Source organism: Lipophrys pholis (assembly GCF_963383615.2).
Source record: "Lipophrys pholis genome assembly, chromosome: 2".
NCBI classification, from domain to species: Eukaryota; Metazoa; Chordata; class Actinopteri; order Blenniiformes; family Blenniidae; genus Lipophrys; species Lipophrys pholis.
In genome coordinates, this window is record NC_137636.1 from 39,465,240 (window position 1) to 39,484,541 (window position 19,302).

Here is a 19,302-nt window from a genome sequence, read left to right on the forward strand (position 1 = left end):
GTCCAGTAATCAGTCCAGTAATCAGTCCAGTTATCCGTCCAGCTATCAGTCCAGTTATCAGTCCAGTTATCAGTCCAGTAATCAGTCCAGTAATCAGTCCAGTAATCAGTCCAGTAATCAGTCCAGTTATCAGTCCAGTTATCAGTCCAGTTATCAGCGGTCTCCAACTTCATTCACACGTGATAGTTTACAAAACACACACACTTTTATAACGACGTGAAAACACTAATAGGAATGTACATTTTCAGAGGACAATGTGTCGCTAAGGAATCAGTTTAAACTCAGAATATAAAATAGAGGTAAGAGTGAAGTAGTCGGCTAATGTGATGTACCAGGAGATAATAAACAGTGTGTGTGTGTGTGTGTGTGTGTGTGTGTGTGTGTGTGTGTGTGTGTGTGTGTGTGTGTGTGTGTGTGTGTGTGTGTGTGTGTGTGTGTGTGTGTGTGTGTGTGTGTGTGTGTGTGTGTGTGTGTGTGTGTGTGTGTGTGTGTGTGTGTGTGTGTGTCTCTGCACCTCAAACTGGGGCCAGTTCATGCTCATGCCGGGTCCATGGGTGTTCCTCCACCACCTCAGGTCGTCGGAGTCGCTGGCTGCTCTGATGGTCTGACCCAGGTCCCGGTACAGGTCTGTGAAGCTGGAGCAAAACATGGCAGGTCACATGGTCAGCCTCCCCACTGTGACCAAAACGTTGTTCTGAGCAGCTTTAAAGATGACGAGAAGGTAACGAGTCTGAGGAATAACATGTACACAAAAGTACCTGTGGTATTGACTCTTTACTGAGTACTGCTATGATGTCATTGTGTGAAAACCGTCCTCGAGCTGCTGTCTCTCTACCCTCTACACCAGGGGTGGGGAACCCTGGTCCTCGAGGACACAGTCCTGCACGGATTCTAAGTGTCCTCACAGCAACACAGCAGACAGCAGCCCTGCAGGACCAGGGTTCTCCACCCCTGATCTACACGGGGAGCATTAGTGTCACATTAAGCTCTTTTATCAAAGTTAGTTAATCCTGAACTAATTAAATGTTCATCTGTCCAGTGTGAGGAAGACTAACATTAGCCTGTATCCACCTTCATCATTAAGACGGGCGTTTTTCATTCACTCTGCTTCGTCCTCTGCAAACTCACAAGAATGTTACACATCAGTCAGAATAATTGTGTGATTAACACACACACACACACACACACACACACACACACACACACACACACACACACACACACACACACACACACACACACACACACACACACACACACACACACACACACACACACACACACACACACACACACACACACACACACACACACACACACACACACACACACACAGCTCTAATTTTCGTTCCTATTATTAACATCGTTGTGCGCTTTCGATTTTTATTCTTCTACTCTTGTTATTAAAAGTGTCATGGTACGTTACACGGTGTGTAATTGTGACAAATAAAGGAGTTGAGAGAAGAAAGAAGAAAGACGTTAACCTCATCTACATAAGTGTGATTGTGAATCATATAATTGTCACAATACTTTCATTATAGCAGCTGCATGTTCAGCACAGTGATGCATTCAGGGCCTGACGGTAACATGAGCATTTCTCATGTCTTGTCTCGGGCAGAGAAGAGAAGAAGTAACCAGGCTGCAGTAGGACCCTGTCCAGATGGACACATCATCAGTGATAGGACCTGGACTCATCGGGTGTTTTGGGTCTTTCACCTTCAGACACCGTCTGAAAATCCCATTCAAACAGGCGCTTCACATAAAATACATTTGGCAAATATTTAAACGCCATCGGACCTCACTAATGCCGGTTGCCATGGTAACAGTGTCCAGTTCAAATAAAAGGAGAGGTCAATAGTTAATGGACAACGGTACATGTCTTCGATTAACCCCTGTGTAAACACACCAGAGCCAGTTCAGACGTGCATGCCTTCACTCTGAGTCACAGATCATGAATCATCCAATCATTCCCTTATTTCTGATGTGTGTGTGTGTGTGTGTGTGTGTGTGTGTGTGTGTGTGTGTGTGTGTGTGTGTGTGTGTGTGTGTGTTACCCTTCTTTGGCAGACAGGTCGAGGTGTGTGTGGATGTCCAGCAGGACGTCTTTGAAGAAGCGCAGCCGCTTGCGCTCGGCCTCCTGGGTGAGGTCAAACACCTGCTCCATGTCCTCCATGTAGCGCGGGTTGCAGCGGTTCAATTCCTCCAGAGCCTTCGAGTAGCGCTCCTTCGCCTACACACACACACACACACACACACACACACACACACACACACACACACACACACACACACACACACACACACACACACACACACACACACACACACACACACACACACACACACACACACACACACACACACACACACACACACACACACACACACACGTGTAACTTGACAGATCCTAACTCTTCCCATATATATAACCGATTCCGATCCTGATCAATAAACATATTTACCTAAAGGTTGATAGATTTTCCCCACATGCCAATATGCATCAACTTTCAGTCCCCACCAGTATAGGAGAACAAAGAAACACTCCCAGACATAGAGCAAATAGAGTCGGTGCATAAGCCTTATCGCTCCACATTTAGAGGAGTCAGCAGTTTTGATCGAAGCGAAATTTACAACCAGTAGTCTTGAATGTTGACACTGAACATTGTAATGTTCAGCTCCGACTGAAACAAGATGGAAAAAGAGCCGTTCCATTAATACATACATGCACCATTGTGTGTTCTTACTGCAGTCAGGGGATTTAACACAAGTGGAACAAATCAGAGCGGGGGGCGGGGGCGGGGGCGGGGGCGGGACATGACCGGGCCCTATAAACCCAAATTATAAAGCTCATCATAACATCATTCTACAACATACACATGCTGAGGGCAGGGGCACCAAGCTTCAGCACCACGGAGAGCAACGAGGTCATTTGGAAGTAGAACAAACCAAGAGAACAAAAAGCAAAATGTAGTAGCTGCTCCATCATGGAGCCCGTCTCCACCCGACAGAAAGTGCAGGGAAGGAGCGGAGCAGTATGGCAAAGCAGACCCCAACTGAAATGTGGGTGGTGTTTCCCCCGCAGAGGGAGGGTTAAAATGTAGGCGGGGTTTAGAGCTCTGCAGATCTGTGAGGTTGCAACAGTGATCTCAGCCGGGGTGACAGACCTGGACCTCCTGAATGACCTGGACCTCCTGAATCCTCTGTTGTTGTTTACATCCTCCGACTTGTTTACTTCTTTTACTTTTATGTGTTGCAGCCTCAGAGCTGCAGCTGAGCCTCCATGTTGGTTCCTAGAGAGCCAACGTCTCCCGGGTCACAAAGCCGGGCGGTGCCGGTGTCGCTCCGCTGGTTGTGGCGGCTGCTACTTCCTCATGGAGGCAATGGAGCACCGGCCAGAGACATGACGTAGCGGCTGTAGCGTCTGCTCCAGAGTCCCGGTCTCCGTCCTGCCTCACGTCTGCTCCAGAGTCCCGGTCTCCGTCCTGCCTCACGTCTGCTCCAGAGTCCCAGAGGATTCATCCAGCCACATATTAAAATCTTGAGGGTGTATAGTAAATCACTGACCAATCAGCAGACGGCTCCTCAAAACCAGACCCGTACCCCGACGGAGGAGCAACAGAGAAGCCTCCACCTTTGGAGCGGGATTTTCCGGAAAATCCCAAATTCTTGCGTTGAAAACGTGAACCGGACCGGACTGTACCGGACCGGACTGTACCATACCGGACTGTACCATACCGGACTGTACCGGACCGGACTGTACCGGACCGGACTGTATCGTACCGGACTGTACCGGACCGGACTGTACCGGACCGGACTGTACCGTACCGGAATGTACCGGACTGTACCGTACCGGACTGTACCGTACCGGAATGTACCGGACTGTACCGTACCGGACTGTACCGGACCGGACTGTACCGGACCGGACTGTACCGGACCGGACTGTACCGTAACATTCCTGCACTTTTTGTTCAGTGGAAACATGCGTAATAGTCAGTACACAGTACTTTTTAGTGGCACTGGTCAGTTTACTCTCCATTTTTGGGTTGTTTTTGAGGTTTATTTGAACCAGGAACTAAGTTAAATAAATCTTTAAACATAAAGTAAACAGCAGGTATCCAGAATGTCAAATATACTGTATGTATGTATGTAGGTATGTATGTATGTATGTATGTATGTATGTATGTATGTATGTATGTATACTGCGTTTATCACAGGGTGTCTAAAGTGAGTCATGTGATTCATTTCTCCAGGTGCAGTTGGAGTAGCAGCAGAACAACAGAGACATCAGTGTTTTCCTCTCTGCAGCTGGACGGCTGGAGCAGGAAGGACTCAGTGAAGCAGGTCATGAACGTGATGACTCTCCGGTTTGAATGATTCCTTAAAACTCGCACATCACTCCTCTGAGTCAAATACTTGGAAAAAGAAAATTTGTGGGATTACCACCGTCATTTAACCACCGTCACAGAGTTATGCAAACAGCATGTAGTTTAATATTTCGTCAGCAAAACTCAAATCTTGTAAAAAGAGCATAAAATGTAGAGCAGTTTAAAAGAAAAGTGTTAAGTGACTGCCCGCTTCATGGACTTTTAGTTTCCTGCCGTCAGGTTTGTGCCGAGCCGAGGAGGAACAGAGGAGACGAGCCCGGTCATGTTTCCAGGTGAAAAACACACAGAGATGTTTTTCTCTGGACTCCCTGACACACCCATACTGCAAGTGGAGCTGTGTGTGTGTGTGTGTGTGTGTGTGTGTGTGCGTGTGTGTGTGTGTGCGCGTGCGTGCGTGCGTGCGTGCGTGTGCGTGCGTGCGTGCGTGCGTGCGTGCGTGCGTGCGTGCGTGCGTGCTTGTCTTACTCTGTGGGTCTCCTGGCTGCAGCGCTCGGTCCGGGTGGTGAACTTGCGGACTTCCTCCTGCGACTTGGACGGGTCGGCCTTGGCGTGCGTCTCCCTGTTGGTGGCCGACCACTCCTCCTTCCTGGCCTGGTGGTAGCTCTTCTTGCTGGACTCCACCTTCAGTCAGTTCACAAGGTGAAACTCTTCATCAGCACACTGGAAACGAAGCCTCACCAACAGAGTTTAAGCAATAAGGGGAAATCAGGGACAAGAGCTGCTGTCAGAAGCATTTCACTTCTAAACAGGTTCACAAACTGACTCGTCACAAAACACCAACAGAAAAAAAACTAAACACTGAAGATGATGACGAGTAAAGAATCTTCAAAACGACACACTGAACTTTGAAAGCTCAAATATTTAATAAACATTTTTCCAAATATCTCATTTATATAGAAGAGACGCCAAGATTCCAGAGATGATGCAGATTTGTTAGATTGTCCATCCTGAGAGAAGGATTGTCACTCAAGGGAGATAAATATATTCAGTACAAACTATTTTACTTTTGTCGTACATCTGTTCTTACCCAATAAGAACATTTCTTCCTGTATGTCAAATTCAAGAAGAAAGAAACTTGAAAACGTCAAAACAATCTTCCTTGGATTGGAAGGAAATGACTGGTGAGGTGATCTGAGTGAAGTACTGTGTTTAGGGTTGTTGCTCTTCACATCCAGCCACCAATCAATTCATTCAGTCATACATCGACTTATTTATGGTTCTTCTGCCCAGAGAAAGGTCTCATTGGACCTCCTAATAGGTTTATTCCTGCTTTGTCATTGTCAAGTATAACTGTACTTTTGTAGTTTTTTCCACCTAAAAATTCCAAATCAAATAAAAGAAATGTTAATTGTTAAGATGTAAAGAGGGTTTAAAGGAGGTGTGCTTCCAGATATGACTGGAGGATAATATCTGAGGGGCTCCGCCGACACCAGCCGTCCCTCAATACCACGTTTCATTGGGCGGTTAATGTGAGTCGCGGTGACGGAGCGACGCCCCCACCTCTTTCAGTTTGCGGACCCAGGGTTTCTGAGCTTTGCGGAAGCCGTCGTCTGCATCCTTGGTCTCCCTGAAGCCGCCCATGATCTGCTTGTGGAAGGCGTCCTTCTGCCAGTTGCGCACCTTGTCGCTGTCTTCGCCCGCCAGCCGCTCCCGTAGCTCCAGGTGCAGCTCGCTGAGGCGATCCGCCGCCTGCATGAAGGCGTGCCACGCCTTCTCCAGCGTGCCGTACTGCGGCCCTGAGCAACCGGCGGGGAACAAGAGGCAAGAAGAAAATTCAATGGTGAGATGTGAAACTGAAAAAGAAGGGAAGTCCTCAGCAGATGGTCGTATGATATAACCCTACGCAGAACGGTGAGTCACACCTAAAGATATGGACGATCAGTCGTGCATGAGGATTATTGATCTGTGCTGATGTGTGTAAATTAAAGCTGCAATGATTTTACCATCAAGACGAATGGAGAGACGGCTTGTTTGCACGTCTCTTCTTTAAGAACAAGATGCTCCACAAGTATTTTCTACCAGAGCAGAGATCCTGAAACAAACCACAGCACAGCTCCGTGTCACCAGACAGCTGGAGGAATTTGGTTTCCGGATTACGACACAGACCGACGCTTGTGCTTTTGAAGACGGTTGCAACATCTGCATGTTTCTCCTTCAAGCACAAGATGTGACATGAACTCATTTCATAGTTAAAGAGTCTTAAGAACACAAAAGGCCCTGCCCTGACAGGAGCAGCACCAGGAAGCTGCACACGCTCACCGACAGAGTCACACAAGTTAAGTAATGCCTCTTTCCACTTTCCCTGGGTAAAAACATCTCAACAAGCTATGAGCAAAATGTTTTCTGCGACAGCCTGCATGAGGGACCCAAGTCAACGGAAATGATTTCAATGTATTATGAATGCTTCACCTTTCTGGCTCCAGCTTGCTAAATGAAGAATTGTGTCCTTCACTGTCCCATGAATGGCAAAAAAGAGTTTCAGATTTAAACAACAGAACAAAATGACAACTCAAGGTGATATTTCTTCCTTTGTTCCGTATGAGGAAGTAAACATGTGAAAGCGTCGGCCTGGCTCACCTTTCTCCACCACGCCCCTCCACCTCTTGGTCCAGTCGCTCAGCTGCAGAGCGTAACTCCTCTCTATCTTGGCCCGCTCCTGGAAGCAGCTGACCAGCTCGTTACACAGCCGATGGCCGTCGTCGATCCGCCTCACCGTCCTCTTGTAGTTGCCCGGCTGCAGAAACACACACAACACACAGATAATCCAACAAAACGGCAGGAAGCTGAGACACTGAATCTGCAGCTCGCTTGCTTTACTGTGGAGTTTTTTCTGTGTTGAATTCAAAATGATTGAAATAATCAGATGGTGGGAAAACGGTGGACGTGCAACAGTCGCATGCTGCACCTGATGTTTTGCTCCGTTACTGGACATCCGATCAGGAGCCTCCTCGTGTATTAAGTGTCTTTCAATAGGGAACAAATCCTGCATGTTCATTTCATCCACAGGTATGAGTGCAGTCAGAGCATGGCCAGTATTGTTTCTGAAATAAAGCATCACTCAGCAGTACTACTGCATTTCCTCACTATGAGGGAGTCAGATTGATCATTTGAAGTCTCCTGCAGAGCGCCGCCAGAAAGCAGCTGGAGGGTTGAGATTCTCTCTCATGTACAAAGCTCTTAACAACCCCAGCGTCTAAAAGAAGAAGCAGCAGCTGGTGGTGTCGGCAGAGAGAGGAGGTGAAGAAGGTCAGGCACCTCTCAGCTACCACACATTCACTTCCAACTATCGAACACCGGCTCCACTTTTAGGATCCAGTGTAAAACATTCCTGCTTAAAAAAGCTTCGAATTCCATCTCTGGATCATTTTCTTAGTCGAGCTGCCGGAGCGTTTGTTCTGTTTACCTTCTTAGTCCCTCCTGGGGAAATACTTTCTCATTGATGCAGTTCTATTGAAGGTTAAGCTTAACTACATACTAGGAGCGCTGGGCCGGCGCGGTGCAGCGCCCGGGTGGCTGGTGAAGATCAAGAGCCTTGCTCATTGACCCACAGTGGTCAGCTGTGGGATTCAAACCTTCACCATTGACCCACACTAAACTGCGCTGAGACCGTACTCTGCACTGGAGTCCTCGTCTTTCTTCACATCTGTCACTTTGTGCGTCTCCAGCAGCCTCATTCTGAATGTCCCTGCAGGACGTCAGGAGACGCTGATCTGTTTGATGATGCTGCTGCATTCAGCTGTTCTCTCTCCACTACGGCCTGGCTTCACAGGACTGACAAGGTGTGACGAGGGGTCCTGAACAAAACCTGGAGCCTTAATAAGACCGCCCATGGTGTCTGAATGTATGCTGGAAGGAATGAAGGAATGAATATTACAGCCCCCGGCCAGCTCAGCTGGTAGAGCATGAGACTCTCAGTCTCAAGGTAGAGGGTTCATGTCCCACGCCGGGCGCCACCTTCCTGTGGGCTCTCCACCTTCCTGTGGGCTCTCCACCTTCCTGTGGGCTCTCCACCTTCCTGTGGGCTCTCCACCTTCCTGTGGGCTCTCCACCTTCCTGTGGGCTCTCCACCTTCCTGTGGGCTCTCCACCTGCAGGAAGGTTCTTAATGGTGCAATGTGATCTGGGTGACGGTGCTCAGACTGACACCCCCGCGACCCAGAAATGGATAAGAGGGAGAATGTGGATGGATGGATGAGATGGATGGATGGATGGATGGATGGATGGAGGGATGAGATGGATGGATGGATGGATGGAGGGAGGAGATGGATGGATGGATGGATGGATGGATGGATGGAGAGAGGAGATGGATGGATGGAGGGAGGAGATGGATGGATAGAGGGAGGAGATGGATGGATAGATGGATGGATGGATAGAGGGAGGAGATGGATGGATGGAGGGAGGAGATGGATGGATGGAGAGAGGAGATGGATGGATAGAGGGAGGAGATGGATGGATGGAGAGAGGAGATGGATGGATGGAGGGAGGAGATGGATGGATGGAGGGAGGAGATGGATGGATGGATGGATGGATAGAGGGAGGAGATGGATGGATGGAGGGAGGAGATGGATGGATGGAGAGAGGAGATGGATGGATAGAGGGAGGAGATGGATGGATGGAGAGAGGAGATGGATGGATGGAGGGAGGAGATGGATGGATGGAGGGAGGAGATGGATGGATGGATGGAGGAGATGGATGATGGATGACTATTACAACATAAAGCACGTTGACACTACTAAAGCAGTGAGACGTTGGTCCATGTAGATTGTAAGTATCTTCCACTGTGTATTTACTGAATGTAAAGTACACGGAGAAGGCTGAGCGCTGTATGACTGGATGTTGCTGCCGTACCTCCCAGAAGCTGTCAGAGGTCCCCTGGTCACTGAGGTCTCCGTTGGAAGACATGTTGGGGTCGGCCTTACAGCACAGAATGATGGCGGCTGCAGAGAAAACTGAAGACCAAAAAAAAAGAGGGAGAGAAAAGCTTTTAGTACTTCACTGCACACTGAGGTCTCATTTCACATGGACACTTTCATTAAATGAAAACTTTACAAGCCCACAGCTGGAAGTCATGCCAGTATATTCTGACAAGAGAAGAAACGAAGCAAAGACACTGAAACGCAGCCGCTTTCTTTACGTTTGATCTCCTCAAACATCTCAGGTAAATGCAACGGCAGATTATCCTGAATGAAGCTTTGAGAAACCTTTGTGGCTTCACCATATATAAATAACTGCAGTAAGATGTATTATACCACACTGTCATTGTGTTATTGGATAATATCAATAATAACAATAATCTATTAGAGACTAAAAAGGACATTAAAAGGACAGATAAAGAGCTTTTTGGACACTTTTTCTGTGCAAATGATTGTCACAGGATCACAATTCTATATTCATGGCCTGTAGAACACGTCTTCACAGGAGAGGTGGTAAACAGCTTTTCAACACTTTAGATTAGTTTAGCTTCAGTTTGTTGCCCCAAATCCAGCTCCTCCTCCTGTTCTCCTCCTCCTGTTCTCCTCCTCCTGTTCTCCTCCTCCTCCTGTTCTCCTTCTCCTGTTCACCTCCTCCTCCTCCTGTTCACCTCCTCCTCCTCCTGTTCTCCTGTTCTCCTCCTCCTGTTCTCCTCCTCCTCCTCCTGTTCTCCTCCTCCTCCTGTTCTCCTCCTCCTCCTCCTGTTCTCCTCCTCCTCCTCCTCCTGTTCTCCTCCTCCTCCTCCTGTTCTCCTCCTCCTCCTCCTGTTCTCCTCCTCCTGTTCTCCTCCTCCTCCTCCTGTCCTCCTCCTCCTCCTGGTCTGGTCGGTCCAGAAACCTTCAGTATTCTAAGTTTCTAGCTCCTCCTTGATTTTCCTCATTTGAATATTGGATCATAGGAGCTACATTCAGAATCTGCTGTGTCTGTGTGAGCTGGACTGGCTCCGCCCACACATGCCCATCTTGGGAAGAGGAGGAAGTACTTCCTCTGGTGGTGCCATGTGCCAGAGCAGAGCTGCCTAATTGTGGGAGGAGTCAAAGGGAGGGCCTACCTTGATTGGGATTGGCTAAACCCCCGATGACACTATATAGGGTTTGATTTCTGATTGGCTGCTTGGAGCAACACACTTTTTATAACCTGGAACAAGCCAGGGAGAGAGAGGACAGACTGTCTTCACTTCTGGGACGTCAGTCCAGGTATGGGGACGAGTAGTACTGCTGGAGAACCTCTAGGAAGTGGATTGAACAGAATATGAGTCCTTTAACATGTCAGGTTGTTCTTGGTCTCCGTCAGCCTACAGAACCCATCAGAGTGCCACACAGGCCCCCGCCCCCCCACTGGAACGCTCGCTCCACGCCACCGCCCGGTTCCCCCTTTCTGCACACAACTGTACTGTCTGTGTCTCACAAACAGCGACGTCCTGTCACACTCATCCGCTCCATTACCGAGGCAGGAATGTGTGTCAGTCCACAGTGGAACAATGAGCCGCTTTCATCACAGGACACACTAACATTTGTACTGGGTCACATCCACCAGCAGCAAAATCTGAAGGGATTAAATTAAAATCTCTCCATACAGAAGAAACGGTGCTCCGTCACCACATTTACAGATGACGTTTTTGTAAAATCTTTCATGACAGAAACACAATAAACTTGCCAGAGCGTTTGTGGGTTTTCGTCACTTTGACCAGTTCCAGACAGAAGTTTGTGATTTGGGCTCATTGGGTGTCAAAGATATTTTATTATAGGAGCCACACAGTTCAACGTAATCTCAACTGTCCACACCACTAAATGACAAGATAAAAACAACCATTTCAATCATGTTTTCACAAAGAACATCATAAGATGGTTAAAGCTATTTATCACTGAGCTCTCTGCAACAAGCAGCGCTTCAGTTTGGTTCTGAACTCTGGATGAGGAGAACCTCAGTGGGCAGGAGCTCCATAGAGGTCCTCCTGCTGACCAGGCTCAATCCCCTGAGTGAGGGGAGACGGCGCTGTCACTTTAAGATCAATGAATCTATCAATCTAATGCCTTTTGTTTTGGGTTTTTTGTGTCCATCTATTATTACTTTGCTAATAATAGTTTGGTCTTCAAAACATCAATGAAAGTAGAAAACATTGAACTGCAGCCCCAAAAAAGTCCAAACTAAGAGTTTAACACTTGATGCTCAGTTTATTATCAGAAAGCAGAAAGAAGCTGCAATCACAGACGATGCTGTTTGACAAGAGGATCATCATAATCAATTGTTTGACCTGAAATGGGTGACAAATATAAACTCAAATCATCTCATCAACAGCACCGATGAAACTCTGAGCAGGTCTGAGTTTTACCAGCAACCTGCAAAATGTCAGACATTAATGTGCATGGTGTCACAGTCGTGCTCGTACTTGTTCATGTAACCTAACTTAGCAGATTGTCCCAGAGGCTGTAGAGGTTGAAAAAAAACTAAAAACACTTTAGTCAGAAAAGGGTTGTAAAAACGACCGAGTGCTCCTGTCTGCAGCCTCGTGATGCTCCAGAGTGAAGCAGGGAAATAAAGCTGGCTTTGCTTCTTCAGCCGTCCGGAGAAACGACCTGACGTTCCCCCAACAGCACTTCCTCTGCTTCAAGGCCCGAAAACATGGGAAGAAAACAGGCTGTGATCTTCAGTCTGCGATGAACCAGGAACCCTCAGGAACCCACAGGAACCCACAGGAACCTACAAGAACCCACAGGAACCCTCAGGAACCCACAGGACCACACAGGAACCCACAGGAACCCACAGGAACCTACAAGAACCCACAGGAACCCTCAGGAACCCACAGGAACCCACAGGAACCCTCAGGACCACACAGGAACCCACAGGAACCCACAGGACCACACAGGAACCCACAGGACCACACAGGAACCCACAGGACCACACAGGAACCCACTGACGGCAGGACTGAAGGTTCAGGATTCACATTTCTTCTCACATCGTCGCACAGACACGTCTGTTCAGAACTTCTTCTTCCTCCTCAGAAAAAGGGAATCCATCAGTGGAATTTTACACCGACAGGAAATTTGAGAAAAGAACCCGATCACAAATGTTTTATTGGGGAAAAAGGCAAAGTCAAGGTGAAAATCTCCTGCAGGACTTCAGGACTGCTCATGTTCAACGTGACCATGTTAGGAGTCAAACATGAGGCTGAAGGCAGCAGGTCGGAGGATTTCACAGAGACTGAGCTTCATATCTAATATTAAGAATGTTATTTTCTAATGCATCCACTGAGGAGCACACTGTGTTGGAGCACAATGTGACAATGAGAGCAAAGCTCAGTCGTCAGTGATGCAACAGCTTCAACATCAAGGATCCAATCTATCATCACATTTGTAAAGTTATGATAAAAACACTTTATCCACAGAAGCATCAGTTTTAATACCTGATGTGGTGTTTTACTGTGTTTGTTTTCTTTCAACTTGTTCACTTTGATCAAACTTATTGAGTCAGTGTGTAAGTGATGATGTGGGGAAGACATTTCTGGGTTTAATGTGAAATGGAAGGAGGAAATGTTGAGTTTGAAGTTGGAGGTTGACGTGTGAAAGAGTGTGCTCATGAGTAACTGGGAGTTTCCTCTTCTGTGTGAAACTGCTCACAGCTCTGAGGGAAAGCTTTCCAGAGTGTCTAGAAGAACATAGGAGATATAAGTTCACAGAACCAGGCGGTCATACACCAGATGTGACTAAATCCAAGAACTAAAAAGCAGCAGGGTGGTGCGAGCCGAGCACCACCCGCAGCCAGAGAGAGCGGCTGACATTTACAACTTCACAGCTTCACTTCCTCTGTAGGTTTATTCACACAGGTGATGATGTTTGGTGTTTCATTTTCCTAAGGCTGCTTTGCTGATTGTTTTTCCGTTGCTATGGAAACACGACCGACTCCAAGGCGGGAGTTTATCCGCTTTTCTTTCGTTTTCATGGTTCCAGATTGAAAACTGGGAAATCAACTGGAATAGAAATGAAACATTCAAAACAACACCTGGTCAATTACAAAACCAAGAGCAACTCACTGACTGACTGATGTGACATTAATTAACCATCAATAAACTTAATGTCCATCAGATTCTCAGTCATTAATGAGAAAATGATGCGTTTGTTAAACAGGCTGCAAGTTCAGTTCAGATGTTTCCTTTATGGCGATCTGCCCTGCTCAACGTATTTAAATGGTTTATAGGAGTGGCAGATATCTAGATCAGTGGATCAGTGGATCCCAGCGGGATCAGTGGATCCCAGCTGGATCCCAGCTGGATCAGTGCATGGCAAGGAGAGTTTTGACTTCTGTCTTTCGAGGTGGCCACTGCAAATAATGAGATGTGTATATTTTTGCGTTGAAGAGCTGCTGTCTCTCCCCGTCCCACCATCAGGCAGTAATGCCTCCAGATAAGTCCTGTTTACTCAAAGAGGAAAGGCTGGATCAGCTGCATCTCCACCTAAAATATGATCAGCGAGTAGTGGTGAGCAACAAGGGAGGAGCAGGAATCGTTCTTTTAAACTCCCTTCAATCACCGGCACCAGAAAACGCATCAGGTTTATTTTAGAATCGTTTCAACTTTACACTGCAATGTTTTGAAAACGATCTCCATTGGCACGGAAGCGGCAGAAATGCAGAAAATGTCGTTTTCATGTTGGGCCACTAAGTGGTACAGTTGTTAGTTTTAGTACTGAAAGCACACACAATTGGCTCTACTGAGCATGTGCAGAACTACTAGTTACTATGCATGTCCACCATGGTCAAAAAGTTGTCAGTGAAAAAAGTTGCATTTTGCCCTGTTTACATGGAGACACAGTCGGCGCGTTTTCAAAAAGTTGCGCTTTCAGAGGTTCTGAACTCTGAAACTCTGAAAAGGAGGAGGAGGAGGAGGAGGAGGAGGGGGAGGGGGAGGGCGAGGAAGAGGAAGAGAAGGATAAGGTGAAGGAAGAAGAGGAGGAGGAGGAGGAGGAGCAGCATGTGCTCAGCTGCTCTGAAACAGAGTGAACCTGTAAACAGCAGCAGGTGTGTCAGAGTGACGTTGTAGATTAACCTGCTCAGCAGCACAGCGTCACACCTCCAGAACGGTTAATCCTCCTCCCACAGCTCAGCGCCAATTACCTGCACTGTGTGTGTGTGTGTGTGTGTGTGTGTGTGTGTGTGTGTGTGTGTGTGTGTGTGTGTGTGTGTGTGTGTGTGTGTGTTGCTCACAGCAGCAGAGCCATCTGCCATCAACGAGCTGGAACACGAGTGAGAATGAGAAAACCACAGATTGCTAATCAGCAACTCAGCAGGAGTTTAACTGCAGCGCTTCAGGTCATGTGACACTGTTGGCCTCCAAACCGACCGGCAAACTGCAAGATGAGGCCTTCAGAAGGCAGATTGTAGGTTTAGAAGCAAACGAAACAGCTTCATTATCTTGCTTGTCCTGGATTTCTAGATTTCTATGGTCTTATTAAAACACCATTAGTTTTAGGGGTCTGCTCACGTGACAACACTTTTCAGAGCCACTGAAGAAACTACTTCCTGAAAATGGCTTCCAAGGTGGAACTTTTCAAAAATGCCACAACTGTGTCTCTGTGTAAGCGCCTGACTATTATGAAAAACTGCCGTCACCATAATAACAATCCAGCTTGGTGGTCCGTCCACTAGAATGTCCGTGTTCTCCAGTGTTCATGTTTAGAGCTTATTGTTCTCTGCTGTGTGTGTGTGTGTGTGTGTGTGTGTGTGTGTGTGTGTGTGTGTGTGTGTGTGTGTGTGTGTGTGTGTGTGTGTGTGTGTGTGTGTGTGTGTGTGTGTGTGTGTGTGTGTGTGTGTGTGTGTGTGTGTGTGTGTGTGTTTTCATTACTATAACTAAGAGCAATAGAGGAGCAATATGAAAACTACATTGTCGTCACCGTTTCAAAACGTTGCCATGTAAATGTGAAACTTTTCTAAAACGAAGTGATTTTACTTGAAACTTTGTGGAAACGAGTCCTGGATGTGATTCCATGCGAAGGGAAACATTTTTGTAAAGACGAATGTTTTCATTTGCACATCATTCGTCTCTTATTTCTGCTCTGAAAACATTCTTGAACTCACAAGCAGGAAATCAGCTGAACATCCATTCAGCCAGCTATGATGTTCAGTTTTAACATCTGCATAATCCTCAACGTTTCTAATTCTTTTATTTTCTCCCTGGACAGATGGCCAGAGGAGTGGTGCTATGAAGCGCTCGGTTCTTCCCCCGGCTCACGGCCGTGATGGAGGCTTTAATCCCCGGCCGGGCCTGAGCCTGTCAGCTGTAGACTGTGTCACAGAATCAATGCACTGCACAGTGTGAGGACCTGAAGGAGGTCGGTCTTCATTCGTCATGAGACTTCATCTTCCTTTACCTGGACTGCACATCATCCTATCCTCTAACCATGTACATGTCTTTATGTTTAACAGAAGTTCTTCTTGTGACTGCAGAACCTCTTGGGTGTTCCTCACCATAAGAGTGATCAATAAACCTGCTGCCACCGGGCGGAGGTACTCTACACCCGCTGGAGCCGGGCGGAGGTACTCTACACCCGGAGGAGGAGGAGGAGGAGGAGGAGGGACTGAGGGATAGAGAGCCGGTCCAGACCTCATAATCTCCAGTGGACCTCAGCTCCATTAATCAGATTACTGTAAAGCTCCAGCTTCCACTCCGATCTTCTGCAGACGCTGAGGCCAAAGCAGCGGAGAAGCTCTGGAGCATTCCAGCAAAGCTTGGGGTGTGTTGGGCTGTAAAGCCCCCCCCCCCCCCCCCGGGGGGCCTGCAGGCTGCAAACATCTAAAAACAGAAGCAGTGGGAGACGGTCCTCCAAGCCCGACCCTCCGCCACCAACAACCAGCTGCAGCCCAAAGGACAGACTTAAATAACCGTGCTCACAATGATAACACCGTGAGCAGAAACACACTGGATTACAGGACCCCCTAACCCCCCCTCCCCCACCCTCACCTCCACCCCCCCTGGTTGGAGCAGCAGCCGAGGGAGCCAAAGCTGAAGAAACAAAAGCCGGTAGACTGAGTGGATTGAATCATTTGGAGGATTTTCATGGGGGTTCTTTGGTTTGGGGTTCCACTGTGTTCTGGCTGGAGACGTCCCACCTCTGCAGCGTCCAGCCTGTCCTAACAGCCCCTTAGCCTCTCCTCCCATTTCTGTTGAGCAGCCAGCCAACATGGAAACTAAGCAACTGGCAGAGCAACAGAGCAATGAGACAGCAGGTTGACCTTTCTAATGGGACCTTGTCTTTGTCCTGAAGGTGAAAACATTTAACCCTTAAAGAGACTGCATCTCCGGGAATCAGCTCACAACCTCTCAATACGTCCAAGGCAATTTAGACATGATGAAATATGTTGAAAAGCATCACAATCACACAAATCTGATCATTTTTAGCTTTAAGAAGAACGTCTCATCTGTCTCACTGGATGTCTGTCAAAGAGTCGACATGTTTTAGAAGGAGCATAAATACGACTTGCTCAACACGCGGGGCATGCTTTCACTTTTACATTTGGATTTGTTCAACGCTTCACTCACACAGGACCTTCACTTCTTCTACTTCATTTAGTTTATGTATAATACTGTTAAGTTCAAGTCCTCTCATACGACTCAAGTGTTTCAGAACTTTACATTAAAGGGCAGGTCGATGGAACACCACCAACAGCCCACCAATCACATCTTTTGAAGTGTATTAATTAACATATTTGATCATTTCGATCCAGTTGTGCTCTCTAATCAGGCAAACTTTGCATCAAGCTTAAAGGTTTGGAGAAAAACACAGACCAGCCATCCACATGTCTTCTAAAGACTTTCTACCAAGCGGGTTCAGGACGTCCTTAGAAGGACGACAGTCATCAGAATTAGAATTGCACATGTTGAGGAGAAGTAGCTGTGTCCATCAACATTTAGTTTGATAATAACTAGTGCTGTCAGTCGATTAAAAAGAATTTACTAATTAATTGCACAATTTTCTGTAATTAATTGTGATTAATCACATTGTTTTTCTACTGAAGACTGAAACTTGTAATGGATATTTGTTCAGGGAAAACCACAGAATTAATGTCGACTCAGCACACCGAGACTGTATTTAAATTCAAAGACTATTTTTATAACGTCCTTTTAGCTCTGGGTGAAACTGTTTCTCTCTACAAAACTAATAAAAACATAAATTAATAAACATCTAACATCAGTCTGGGTTTTGTTACAGTGCAGCTCCTCCACTTTGAGGATTTAATATTTCTAGAAACTAAGTGGTAAATTTATTACATGAACTAAGTATCAATAATACACTGTAATATCCAGACGAGAGAGACAGACAGACAGACAGACAGACAGACAGACAGACAGACAGACAGACAGACAGACAGACAGACAGACAGGAGAGAGAGAGAGACAGAGAGCACCACCCTGGGAGGCAGAACATCCAGCTGTGGCACCTGACATATTGTTTGGTGAACACATGCACATTTTGTCAAGATTGACAGCATTATACTTCATTATATAGCATTATACTTCATTATATAGCATTATACTTTCATTAAACAGCATTATACTTCATTATATAGCATTATACTTCATTAAACAGCATTATACTTCATTATATAGCATTATACTTTCATTAAACAGCATTATACTTCATTATATAGCATTATACTTCATTATATAGCATTATACTTTCATTAAACAGCATTATACTTCATTATATAGCATTATACTTCATTAAACAGCATTATACTTCATTATATAGCATTATACTTTCATTAAACAGCATTATACTTCATTATATAGCATTATGCTTTCATTAAACAGCATTATACTTCATTATATAGCATTATACTTCATTAAACAGCATTATACTTCATTATATAGCATTATGCTTTCATTATATAGCATTATGCTTTCATTAAACAGCATTATGCTTTCATTAAACAGCATTATGCTTTCATTAAACAGCATTATGCTTTCATTAAACAGCATTATACTTCATTAAACAGCATTATACTTCATTAAACAGCATTATGCTTCATTAAACAGCATTATACTTCATTATACAGCATTATGCTTTCATTAAACAGCATTATGCTTTCATTAAACAGCATTATGCTTTCATTAAACAGCATTATACTTCATTATACAGCATTATGCTTTCATTATGCTTTCATTAAACAGCATTATACTTCATTAAACAGCATTATACTTCATTATATAGCATTATACTTCATTATATAGCATTATGCTTTCATTAAACAGCATTATACTTCATTAAACAGCATTATACTTCATTAAACAGCATTATACTTCATTAAACAGCATTGTACTTCATTAAACAGCATTATGCTTTCATTATATAGCATTATGCTTTCATTAAACAGCATTGTACTTCATTATATAGCATTATGCTTTCATTAAACAGCATTATACTTCATTATATAGCATTATGCTTTCATTATGCTTTCATTAAACAGCATTATACTTCATTAAACAGCATTATACTTCATTAAACAGCATTATACTTCATTAAACAGCATTATACTGTCAATCTGAAGTCTGAGAGCATCGAGCAAAAGACGCTCCGTCACTCTACATTCCTGATGCATTCCCTGGAGGTGCTCTAGGAGTGGAATGCTGAAGTGTGGATTTGAGCTCAAACAACCGACATCAGCTGTTTTCTCTGGCGACGTGTCGATGAAGAGGCGGAGCTCGTTTAAAACAAAGACTGAACTGGACGAGGAGAACCAGTCCTGCCTCACTGCTGGAGGCCTCAACTGACCTCAACCTTGAACCGACCTTTAAAGAATGGCCGACACAACCCTGGTCAGGTGATCAACTGATCCATCAATCCTCACTATCAATGTGATCAGATTCAGACTCGTGTGTATGGGAGGAGTTCTGACTGAATAAGGCTGCAGATTAAGGGAATGTTAAGATTAAATCCAAAACTGAGCGAGACTCA

The 19,302-nt window shown here is 45.9% G+C and overlaps 1 protein-coding gene across 3 annotated transcripts in view; it reads right to left on the minus strand.

The window, feature by feature from the left end:
• The window catches only part of pacsin3 (protein kinase C and casein kinase substrate in neurons 3), a 55,763-nt gene that overhangs the window by 16,019 nt on the left and 20,442 nt on the right, over positions 1 to 19,302 (minus strand). For all 3 annotated transcript variants that reach the window (XR_013936454.1, XM_080491181.1, XM_080491182.1), the window contains 6 exons: positions 9,233 to 9,333; positions 6,963 to 7,119; positions 5,886 to 6,121; positions 4,851 to 5,006; positions 2,055 to 2,230; positions 515 to 635 (listed from right to left, as the gene is read on the minus strand). Coding sequence is in view for 2 of the 3 variants with exons in the window: in XM_080491181.1 (XP_080347307.1) it covers positions 515 to 635; positions 2,055 to 2,230; positions 4,851 to 5,006; positions 5,886 to 6,121; positions 6,963 to 7,119; positions 9,233 to 9,286 (900 nt within the window). In the remaining variant the exon portion in view is untranslated. The remainder of the gene's footprint in view (positions 1 to 514; positions 636 to 2,054; positions 2,231 to 4,850; positions 5,007 to 5,885; positions 6,122 to 6,962; positions 7,120 to 9,232; positions 9,334 to 19,302) is intronic.